General features: G+C 36.6%; 1 protein-coding gene across 1 annotated transcript; it reads right to left on the bottom strand.

The window, feature by feature from the left end:
* Positions 1 to 11,195: 11,195 nt before the first annotated feature.
* Positions 11,196 to 12,526, bottom strand: pou3f1.S (POU class 3 homeobox 1 S homeolog). The gene is given in 1 exon segment (NM_001164582.2): positions 11,196 to 12,526. A coding segment is annotated over 1 exon segment (1,071 nt). The 5' UTR covers positions 12,486 to 12,526; the 3' UTR covers positions 11,196 to 11,414.
* Between the last annotated feature and the right edge of the window lie 253 nt (positions 12,527 to 12,779).

Consider the following 12,779-nt stretch of genomic DNA (forward strand, 5'->3'; position numbering starts at 1 on the left):
AACCAATACGTTTACATGGACTGCATCCCTGGAAAATACTGTATTTTATTCATTTATTCTTTGCCTGGACTGTTAAAAAAAATTTTCAGACGTATTCTCACTTATGTACTTAACCCACATATGTCATATAAAAAAAACTATAAAGCAGGCTGCATTTAGGGGCATTATGGAGCATTGTAAGTGCCCGAGTTGATACAATTGATATAGGCTAGAATACACATTAGGGCATGCAAGTCGTTAACCGATAAGCAAATTTTATGATCTTCCATAGAGGATTTACATAGCCCCTTATTGGTCTATCCTAAGGGCATATTTTCTAAACAAATTATACATGACTGCTGAGTAGTGGAGGATGGTGACTGGGAGGGAAAAAAGCTTGCAATTCATCTGCGCTTTGTCTTGCCTTGCATGATGTTGCCCACCGCCAGTGAAAAGGGAAGGGACAGACTAAAAGCTAAGAGCATTGTCAGGCATAGGAGAAAATTAACATGTAGAATAAGTAACATATGACTAAATACAATGCCATATAATATAAGCAGTACAGCAAAAAAATATATAGACATTAAACTGCTTGCTTTTTAATTAAAAAAATGTTCAGGGCTGTAGGCATATAAGCAAGTTGGAAATATTCAGCATACACAGTGTTGCCCAAGTGAAGGTTAATAGATTTGCAGGGGAGATTCTGCAGCATCTTGTAGCAGGGGGTTCTGCAGCATCTTGTAGAATCCTGTGCCAGATAGCAGATGATTCCCGAATCCCAGGCCCACAACCAGGCCTTTGCATGCAAAATGGATAAAACCATGGCAACTTACAGTGCCCTAAAAGGACAGATGGAGGAACCCCTTCAAGCTAGAAAGTTACATATAAATAATGGTAATGCAAACAGATTGCAGAATACTTAAGACAATGGTCACGGTATAATCTAGAAAATAACAAATTAAATACATTTGTAACTGGTCTCCATTTTTTGGATTGGCTTTTGCCCCAAAACCTATGAATTGTGCAGAAGGACAGTTATTTGCTCCCATTCGTGAAATTGACAATTCCCATTACTTAGGGACCCCATTGGGGTCAGTGCTAGCGCACTTAACAGCAGATCTCTCACCAAAGATGGTTCCACTCTCAACCTGAACAGGAATGCCTTGTTTTTGAAACATTTTAATTGGTAAGACAGATTTGTGGAAGAAGAATCTGATGTCCAGTGCCACTGTTAACTGCTTACAATTGTCGTCTTTGTAAAATAATATTAAAGTAAATGATTTTATGTGAGAGTACATTTGCATTATCTTCGTGCAAGGGAATTATTTATCTGGTGCAGGAATTTATGAACCTGGCAAATAGCTCTGGGGTGAATGTATAACATCCATGAAAGAGAATGAAGCAGCAACATTTTTTGGATTTTATTTCCTGCTAAGCAGGCAAGAAAATCTTTTAAAAAATAAATTAAAAAAAAATAACTTTCATGCTGGAGAGCAAGAGAGCAAGACAGCAGTGAAGGAATAGAAAAACCAAACATGAGAAACAGGGGTCATTGTATAACTATGCTGAATAATGGATATAGGTCAGGATATATACTCTATTATGATGCTGTCATTGTGCTTTTTATTGGTGGATTCTATATTTTTTAATCTTAGACTGAGACTGACCCAACCGTCAATAGTGCTATCAACCCCTACAAACAATGGGGTGAAGTCAGTATCAAAACCAAACATGGAAAATATTTAAAAGGGTAACTACCATTCAGTCACTGTTAACCACCTCCATTGAATACTGATACTCTACCCAAAGGTCCAGAAAAAAGGGATTCCTGATCAACCTCAAAACACTAATAGAAAGAACTGGGGGCCTTGTAAGGTTTGCCATTTCTATAAATAGGATAGCAGGTGATGGTTTAATTCTAAAGGTGCATTTAATCCCCAAAACATACTTCATATTAAATTGCATGAAACCATAGGGCTGCTGTACAATTTTGTACAGCTGCCCTGTGCATTTTATATTATGGACTTCCTAGTTTCTCACCCTACATTCTTTTCTCACCCTATTTCTGAACACAGGGACTGGCACTGTTTGCATATGCAAGCTCCACCTGTGGGTACCGACTCTGCATTGACGCTTTGCCCTTTGTGAAAGGGAGGAGGAGGGCCTGAGAGAAAAGATTTGGAAGTTAAACATGGGGCATTTAGATAATTACAAATAAAACACAGGTTTCTGGAAATGGAAATTGACCCGTAGTGTGGCGCACCTCCATTTAATCTATCATTCTTTAGGGTGTACAAATACCATGGGGAAAGTAACAATTGCACTGGCTGTCACAAAGCAATCAAAGACTTTCCCCTTTGCCCTCTGTGCTGGCCATATCCATTAGTTGTTCCATCTCTTCCAGTGTATAGCTGCTTGATATGCCACAACAAAAAAAATCAAATGCAATCCCAAATCCCACCCAATCTGTCCTTAATGCAGCATAATCTTAGACCTTATTGATCTCTAGTCTCTATCCTAAGAGTTTCAGTATTTCTTTGTAATCACTGCTACCATTCCTTCTTTAATGCAATGCCATATTTCACTGTTCTTCATGCAGTGTTTGCACACATGCTCTTGCTAACAACAATGACTTCTAGGCAAAATTGCAGAGTGCATATTACAGTAGTGACACTAACTGAAGGACTTTACAGCCGAGAAGAGCTTAATTTTATTGTGAGATATGGAGACTGAAGCACAGAAACGTTTCACAAGTCTCTGGCTCATTATTTGTATGCAACATGATTATCCTTGATGTCACCTCTTCTGTTTATTGTTTGTGCTTCCTACAGGACACAGACACAATTATTCACAATTCTCCTCTTGCTGCAGTACCTGAGGACCTTATGTATCTATATATCGTGAGCTAAATAGAATGAAATTACATATCTGGAAGTCGAAGACAACAGTTGTACCGGATAACAATTATAGACTAGGCAAAAAAAGAAATTCTATTCCTGTAATATTCCTGTTAATAGAAATGTATATGGGTAAAAACAGTTTTTGTGAAGACATACAATAGTTGGGAGTTATTTTGAAAACCAATGTACACACCAATAATAAAAATAAAATATAATAAAAATAAAATACTGATTGGTCTCAAAGCTGAGATGAAAACAGAAGACGACATTCTACATAGTTTTCTTTCAGAGATCATAGATATTAAAATATAAAACATATTCATGGGACTAATCTGCTGGGAAGTCGAATGTTTAAATATTAAGGAAATCCCAAAAGGAATTGTTTTGCCGTCAGTATAGATTTATGCAGCTTAGTTACCATTACGTACAAAGTGCTGTTTGATTATTACAGAAAAACAGGAATCGTCATTAAAAAAAAAAAAAGAATTATTATTATTATTATGTCCTTTCTGTATACTGGAGCTTTCTGGATAATGGGTTTCTAAATAATAGATCTTATATGGGTATCAATATTCTAATGAAAAGGAAGGAAATATAGAATATGAATACTGTAGATAGCAACAAAAAGCCACACTATTTGTTCTTGTGTAACTTTCTACCTTGTTAGAAATATCATTGTTTATTTATATAGCTCCAACGCAGTGTTTTATAAGGACTTAGAATGGCAATTTTCCCTTTCTAAGCTGATATGGGTATATCTGAACTGTATAAAAAGTATGGTGTATTCATCTATTTAATGCTACGATTAAATGCCTTGCTTTCATTTGTATTGCCATTACAACCTCATGCCATTCCCTGTGACTGACAGTTTATTTTGAGTACATACAGACATAATGGTATCAGTAGCTGTCACTTACAAAACTAAATACAACATTGCAGTACTAAGCAAAACAATTGACCAAGAAATGATGAACGAGGGTGTAGATGTAGAATAAATATTTTTATCCCATATTTTAATTGGTTCTGCAGGTGATTTACTCTGAGCACTGTTAGTGTTTGGGAATGATAGGATGCTAATATCTATTGCTAGATTTCCAACAGATGAGCGGCACTCCATGCCACATTAACTGGCAAAACAACCAATGTGATGTAAAAGGACTACCCCTAAATGTCCCAAATGACAATGAGCAGCTTCCTCCTGAAAAATGCCTGAGAACTACATATGTAGGCTGTCCCTGGTGTCTGATATTTCCATTGAATCAGATAAATTCTGTGCCTTGATAATGATGGGATCTACACAACATCTACACAAAGTTGAAAAAAAGGTTTTAAATGTTATACACGCACTAACAAATTTAATTTGTGCTTATTTTTATAGCACTCTGTTCTTGAGTTTCCCTTGTAGAAGGATAAAAAAAAAATCTAACTTGAATAGGAAATCTAAAGTTGTTAATGTGTCTTACATATATTGGGGAGGCCTTTCTCATAGCGAGATAAAGCAATGGATGGATTATCAGTTTAAAGGGTAAGCCCCCTCAGAGCTGGGCCAAGACAAGTGTAGTAAACATTCCCTCCCCCAAAGTCCAGTAGATAGTGGGAGCATAGAGCAGGCGATGTAGGAATGGTGAGGAGAGACAAGGAGCTGGTCTAATGATGAGCTTCTCAAGCTGTATTGTGCTGTGCAAACTGCAATAAACATATGGAATTGTGCCCCCCTTACCACAATGATTGCACCCTAAGCAAGTGTCTCTACTGCTTATGCTATGTTTTTAAGGCCTGTATCATACATGGAGATATGCACTTGCTACTTTTAACGTGCCATAAAGAAGCTTAAGCGAAACCATTTATTATACTTTTGAACTACACATTTTTCCAGATATAAATGTAGAAAGAAAAGGAATTTTTTTAAAGTGACACACTTTCTGATTGGTACTGGAGGTAAACTAAACGTTCACATATATGTTTAATGATATTCAGGTCTCAGCCAACTTACTGATCGAAATCGTATCCTTATTAGCATTTGTACACAATCAGTGTACCGTATATGTGCACATTTTACAGCAACGATTCGAGCCGAGTTCAGGCCCTTTCTCAAGCCATGTGAACAATGGTTCACATGGCTGGAGAAAGAGCCAAATTCAGCTCGAAACGTTGCTGTAAAATGTGCACATATATGGTGATGTATACGCTTTTTCCACTAGAATATATATATATATATATATATACCACAATTCTATTAAGCGTCCGCACTCTACCTGAGTGATCCTCGGGGTGCATGGTCAATTCTTAGACATATAGCTTCAATTTGGACCTTTTTCAAGGACCGAAACTTTGGAGCACTGTAATATGTGTATATAAATAGATATCAATGATTTTACAAAGGGACGTGCTGGTCCAGGCATGATTCATTCCAAATTATATATATAGAGAGCGACATATAGATATAGAGGTGCCACCATCCTGAAAATTCACTCTATTAGGACCATCAGTTTGAGGGAGTTTAATAAACAGCATCTCAGGCTGCTGAAATCCTGGTTGCAATATTTGTACAAGCACTGTTATAGCACAGCATGTATTGCTGAAAAGAGAATGTAGATACCTGCTAAATAAAGTACTTATTTAGCATTGAGCTAATTATCTGCTTCTCAGAGCATAGCTTTCCTTTGAAGGTATCAGATATGGATACTGAATGAGGATAAAAGTCAAAAGAGAGTCTAGGAACACCGAGTAGTGGAATCATGCTGTTACTGAACTGTATTCCATTCTGTAGTTACTAGTATCAGATTTTAAGTCAATTGCTGGGACTGCTTTTTTTTCTCTTCCTTCATGCTCAAAAGGCCTGTTGAATTGCTGTTTTATTCCATGAATTCTACTATCTAATGAGAGATAAACAGCTCACTTATAAGAGTGTGCAAAGAAATTTTATTGTAGGCCCATATTTAGAGATTATGTTGAGGTCTTAGTTAGCAGCACCTTGTAAACCATTAGTTTCATCAGCTGATAAACTCTCCATTAGCTTTAGATTAAAGGCACATATATGGGTAACAATAACACACAGGATCAGAATTTAGGACTACCTTCACTTAACTAAAGCACGGCTAGGCAATGATGAGTATCTCTAATTATCTTGTTTACATTTAAATAAGACAATCCTTTGGCAGTTTGGCTTGAACTTGAAGACCAGCACCTTACTAGTTAAACACACCAGCATTATTATAACTATGAATGTATTTACTTAAAATTGCCCTAGCCAATGAACCTCTTTTCCATAGGGTTATTTCTCAAGAAAGCTAATTACCTTTTCTTTAAAAAGTAACAGTAACATTTTACAATTAGTTGTATTAATATTTAAACTGGTTTCAACTAAAATACTACCAATATGTAACAAATGAACTATGTTACATCATACATACATAAGCAAATTAATAACATTGTTGGCATGCACAGCTGAAAATGGTTTTATGAAATTAATATAGATGACAGGACCAAAAAAACACCAACATTTTATGATAAAATACAACTAAAAACTTTTCTTATCTTGCTAAAGCCTTAAATATAAAAGATAAACAAATGTTACATTCATGCTATGGTTATTCTTGTTATCTGGTTGATGTTATGGGATACTAGAGGGTCTGGAATATGAACTGTGGTGTTAGCTCAGCTCCATAATTTATCGCTTTAAGCCAAAACTATTTCAATAAAAAACAGAGTGATTAGAAAATGACACATAACTTGCTTGTAGGGGTATATCTACATTTCTGTATGGTTTGTTTAAATTTTTATTACATTTCTGATAAATATAGCAGCTTTGCAGTATATTAAATAACACAGATAGACCTCTTACAGCAATACTTAGGTCTACACACCACAAAGTATCTGGTTTTTCTTAAGCCTGAGGAAGGATTGCTCTAAGCTATGTGAGAAGAGTCATTAGCAAATAACCAAATTATATGTACTAAAGATGGATTTCATATCATATCTTCCCCTTGGCTAATCCTACCCATCTGCTTTCTAAATAATGAAGTTCTGTTAATTGTTCATTTCTGTAGTTTCAGGGCACTTTAGAATGATATAAAATGCTTTTCACAGTATTGATAGGATATATATTATTATAAATATATATATATATACACACGCTCGCATACACCAACAGAAAATGTTTATATTATTAAACTATGACAACCGCAAAACTAAATATATAAACAACACTGACTATTTTCATTTCATTAAGCAAACCACCCAACATACACAAGTCTTCCTATAATGTAAATACATACATATTTTAAATGTTAAAAAATTTTAATTTACAAGTCTAACCTTATACAAGAAAGCATACCGTTGAAAGGTAATTTATGCACATAGAATAAAAAAAATCACGATATAGTGGTTTTTAGGAGAACCTTTTTTTTTTTTTTACACCACTTACATCTGTTTAGATCTTTAGACTAATGTATCTCTCTCTCTCTAATGTTACTTTTTCTATTTTATGTCCATAGCTATATTATATATATATATGTACCTTTCACTTCAGCACCTGTAGCTGAATAGAAGCCATACATGCATGTGAATCCACACATATACGGTATATAGCAAAATATGCCAATTAGGTTTAAGAACTGGTATCCGGCAAAGGGACTAGAAATAAGGCACAATGAACAAACACTCTCCAAAGTTGTAATAAAATTAAAAAGGCTTAATCAAGGCCTTAGTATTTTGTAAAGCATGGTTTTACCATAAACTTTTGTCAAGTTTCAGGACTGATCACAGTGTTCATGCCTAGACTTTCCTTTGCTTTTAAATATACATCTGTACAGGTTTCCAGCCATTCAAGGCACACATGTTGGTTACCAGATACAGTCCTCTGCATGCTGAATGTGTTTCTTTGTTAGCCTACTGCCCAAATGTGCATAATCACAGAACGTGTCATCAGGCAACAAAAGACACGCGCAAAAAAGCAAGAGAGTTGTGCCTCAATGTTATTGCATATTTGCAACCCCCTCTTACAGAAATCTAAGTTCCCTGTGCAGCTCAACTGCATGATAAATAAAGGGATTTCTTATGAAGATAATCATTCATCCCTTTTATAAGAGTATAGAAAGAAAAACTTATAGGAGGGACATAGGAAGATAAGATAAAAAAAAAGACAGATAGAAACAATACAGTTTCACTCTGCTTTCCGCAGCACTGTCATAGCATTTTACAGGTATGGGATCTATTATCCAGAACACCTAGAACCTGGGGATTTCTGTATAAGGTGAATAACTGTTCCTTATGACTGCTAAAACATTTCAGCACTAAAAACACCCATTGTTTTGTTGATTGTTTTTCCATCAATATAGACGTATTCTACCTTAATAAATATCAAAGTATCAAGTAAAAGTATCTGCCTTTTTATTATAGAGAAAAACCAAATCAATCAAAAGTCTTTTTTTTTTTAAACAGAAACTTTGGTGAAATTGTTAAAACCCTCTGAATAACAGATCCCATACATGTAATATATAGAGGCAAAATAAACTTTATAACTTGTGAATTAACCCTTTGATGTTATACATTACAAGCCCTACAGCTAAAGGAATTAAAATAAACAGATTTCTCAGTCTTTTCAATCAGTATTGGGATGCTGTATGACAAACCCATATTCCGAGAAATGCCAGAAGGGAACTACTCATCAATGGATGCTAAAATACACTAAAAAGGAGAAATTTAAATGTTTCTTTGCCAGTATGTTTAAAACAGGAAACAACTTATGCCAAGTGTTATTAGGGGCACACAATATGGCTTCTACTTCCCCTGCCAACCCTGACTGCTGTCAAAGTCAACTTCATTTGAAATGGTCGTGGATTGGAGCAAAAATGTTTTAGAAAGTGTTTTTCAGCCTTTGCTTTTTTTTATTGTTATTGTTGTAAACCCTGACCCACTTAATTCACCCCAAAAAGGCCAGCAACAGAAACAGTTATCATAACTTCAAACTAGCCATAAATATTGGTTTTCTGTCTGCAGTGAATTAACAATGTACCATAAATCTGTTTTATACAACATGGATCATTTCCACTGCTTTGTTGCTGATTCGATTTTAGCTACTACCTTTGGTTTGGTGTTGCATATGCCACCAAAATATACCATAGGTTACTTGCAACTATTTGTGAAAGGAATTGCTACAAAATAGCTTTACTCAACCTAAAAATCCTCCCTATAAAATGATATTTATCACACCGATCTTACAACACACATACAATAAGAAAACAAGCCATGCCACTGCACCTGTCTTTCTTAATCCGAAAATAAGCAGCATCTTGTTTTTGAGTTAGACTATGCTATCTGAACTCTAAGGTCAAAATCATTAAAGCAAAGACATTGCAAATGTTAGCCTGTCATATTTGCATTTCTGAATTTTGCTTGCAAATAAACATGTATTTATAAAAGGATCCTTTTGGATAAGGTACCTAAACAAAAAAAACTATATTTGCAGGCACTTGTTTGCATCAGAAGTAAAGGCAATTTAATAACAAAATGTTACTGTGAAAAGTAAACACTTGTTTTGCTAAATTGTATCACTGAATTATATCCATTTCAATCCTCAGTTAAATTTTAAACGATAAACTGAAGTTAGATTTTGCAGCACATTCAGATTTCTTTTTACAGATCTTTAAATAAAGAACACTACAGACATAGAGAACTCTTATTTTCAGTTCTTTTTATTAGATCACTATGTAAGATCAAATTAAAAATAAAAAGATTGATGGATTTTGTTTTCTTAAACACACCGTCGGCAAGAAGGTATGCAAGGAAATAATATGCACAGAGGGAAAAAAACGGAAAGATAAAAGCTTGATGTTCTCCCATTATATACATTTGAAAGTACTAAGGTTTCCATGTATTCGGCAATCAAGAGTTGACAAATCAGCTGAGGACTGAAAGAAAAGTTATTTTTTCTGGAGGAGGGGGGAAGAAACAATAGAATAGAGAAGGGCATTTTCCAGAAAGAATTTAAAACTATTTTTAATTAAGTTTTTTTTATAGCACTATTTATACCAGGGCTGCAAAAACAACTGATTGACACAAATACATTTAAGTTGATTTTAAATAGCATCAAACACATTCTCATTTGGCATTTTAAATTAAAAATGTATTTATATTAAAGAAAAGACATGAGACTTTTTTTCTTTAAAGGGCTTCCTTTTTTATGTAAGTAATACCATATTACTTTAACATAAATATAAAAAGTAAAATTGCAAAATCTATATTTGTAAAAGTTACAAACAGAATTCACCAAACCAAAACAAAAAAAATATATATATATTGCAAAGTAATTTACAGAGCCAAACTCAAAAACAAGAAAACTGTCAAAATAAATAGAAGGGGGAGGGGTCAAGTTTATATGGAAATAATATTAAAATATCCTCTTCAAATTAGTAAATGTACAAAAGTGTGTAGAATGGAAAAAAAAAACAAAAACATCACACGAATTTTAAAAACGTACATATGTATACATATAACACATATTTACAAATCAGTTAAAAATCTGCTTTAGAGTTTATTTGCTTTATAATGGAATATGTTTGTTTTTTTGTTTGTTTGTTTGTTTTTTTCTTATATCTCCCCCCTCTTTTTTTTTTTTACACAATACACTATTTTCAGAAGCCTTTGGAGATTTTTCAGCTGTGTGTGTTGGATTAATTCTTTTGGGCACAAATATGAAATGCCAAGCTCAAGAACTTAAACACGTGGCATTTGATTTTTTGTTTTAGAAGCAGCAAATGAAAATGAGTATAAAATAACATTGACCATTGACATTGTGTTAAGCCTTAATTGAAGGTCCCCATCATAAAGGATGAGATGGTTGGAGAGAAAATATTTGTCAGAAAAATGCTGGTGCAGCATAAAGTTTCAAGGCAAAGATTGCCTCTGACAAGAGAGAATCAAAAATTTACAACAAAAAGGAAAATAAATAAATTAATGTAAAACAAGAACCTTTGGATTATCTTTAAGATAAAACAAATCAATTTGATCATTTGTGGGTCCCAAATAAATATATACTTTGTTTGTGTTTTAAACTGCAGGGGGATCTATAAACCCCTTTCGTGCCAGAGATATGCCCTTGTACAGCACTTTAGGGGTTAACGGACTATTTAATAAATAACACACATATTTCCATTCAAAGCTGCCAAAGTCTTTGTGAGAATGAGAATTTACATTTACAATAATAAAAAATATTCACAGTTCATAGAATTTTGAACCTATCCCTCAGAATTCTGGCGAATAAATGACACCCACCCCCTTTTTTTTTTTTTTTTTTCGTTTTTTACCTTCAAGAAGGAACAAGAACACTAGATGAGCGGAGTTGTACCAAACAGTATTGGGAAAGGTTTTTTTGTTTGTTTGCTTTTATTGTGGTTTGTGTGTCTTAAGTGTATCTTCTGGCAAGAGATTTTCCAGTCTTTTCTTAAGGGTCCTGTAACTATATTCTTTTGTAAAATCCAAAAGTACTTACTTCATCCCACCCCCTCACAATTCCCCTCTTTTATATATTTCTAGTCATTGTACTGAGGTCTGCAGTGTGTGATGGAGTGGAGGGGTCTCTGCTTGTGAATACACATCCTCCATGGGGGGGTGAGGGACCCCTGCTGGGGTCATCCTTTTCTCTTTCTGCCTTCTGTTGCAAAACCAAACTCTCACCACCTCCTTCTCCAATTGGAGACTGTCTGCCAGGGATGTGATCTCATGAGCTGAGGGCTTCGGGCACTTTAAGAAATGGTTCTCCAATGCTCCCTTCACCCCAACTTCAATGGAGGTCCTCTTCTTCCTTTTCCTGCCCTGGGCTGCAATCTTGTCCAGGTTGGTGGGGCTCCCTGTTGTTGAATCTGTCTCCTCCAACCACTTGTTCAGAAGGGGCTTGAGCTTGCACATGTTCTTAAAACTCAGTTGCAGCGCTTCAAACCTGCAGATGGTAGTTTGGGAGAAGACATTGCCATAGAGGGTGCCCAGGGCCAAGCCCACATCTGCCTGGGTGAAGCCCAGCTTGATCCTCCTCTGTTTGAACTGTTTGGCAAATTGTTCCAGGTCATCGGAGCTAGGGGCATCTTCATCTGAGTGGTCCTGATGGTGGCCCAGATGCTGAGGAGGGGAATCTACTTGAGTGTCATGAACTCCGGGGTCATCGTGCAAGGGGTCTCTCATGCTGTGGTGCAAAGAGGAAGCCTGAGGTCCCAGCATGCCGTTCAGGTTGGTGTAGGAGGACTGCGAGTAGATGAGGGGCTGGTGGCTGTTTGAGCTGGGGGACATGGGAGCCAGGTGGTGCCCCCCACTCTGTGCCCACGCGTGACTGCTGGGACTCTGCTGATGAACCAGGTGGGACCTGTGGTGGTGGAAGCCGCTGCTCAGGTCCTCTCTGTTGCTCTGCACCCCACTTTTTGCATGCTCTGCCTGTACACCCAGATGGGATCCGCTGCCCCAGTCGCTGGCAGGATTGGGCAGCCACTGGTGAGGGGTGAGACTCATATGGTGCCCAGCGTTGGTGGCCAAGCCTTGCAGGTACTCTTGGTGCATCATCTTCTGCACCTCTCTGTAGGTGGTACCTTGGTGCATCCTGTCAGAGTCCGGATGCATGAGCGGATTGGAAGGCAAGCTGTTATTCCTCGGCAGGTACTGAGCAGTTGCTGCCATGGCTCCTACTCCTTTACTGACTGCCACTTCCCAGTTTTCTGCGCTTTAGAACCAACATCCAGCCCAGTGAAAAGAGACGGCAGCCGACGGCACCGCCCCCCACTCACCGCATTGGTTTCTCCACGGATGACTGACAGCGCGTCCGCCCCTCCTCCCGCTTCATTGGTTCCGCGCTCTTCTCTAAGTGGCTAGCGGCGCCAGATGGACTCGCTGTCGTTCGCTCTCATTGGACGCTCA

The sequence above is a fragment of the Xenopus laevis genome, chromosome 2S (genome assembly GCF_017654675.1).
Source record: "Xenopus laevis strain J_2021 chromosome 2S, Xenopus_laevis_v10.1, whole genome shotgun sequence".
In the NCBI taxonomy this organism is placed as follows: domain Eukaryota; kingdom Metazoa; phylum Chordata; class Amphibia; order Anura; family Pipidae; genus Xenopus; species Xenopus laevis.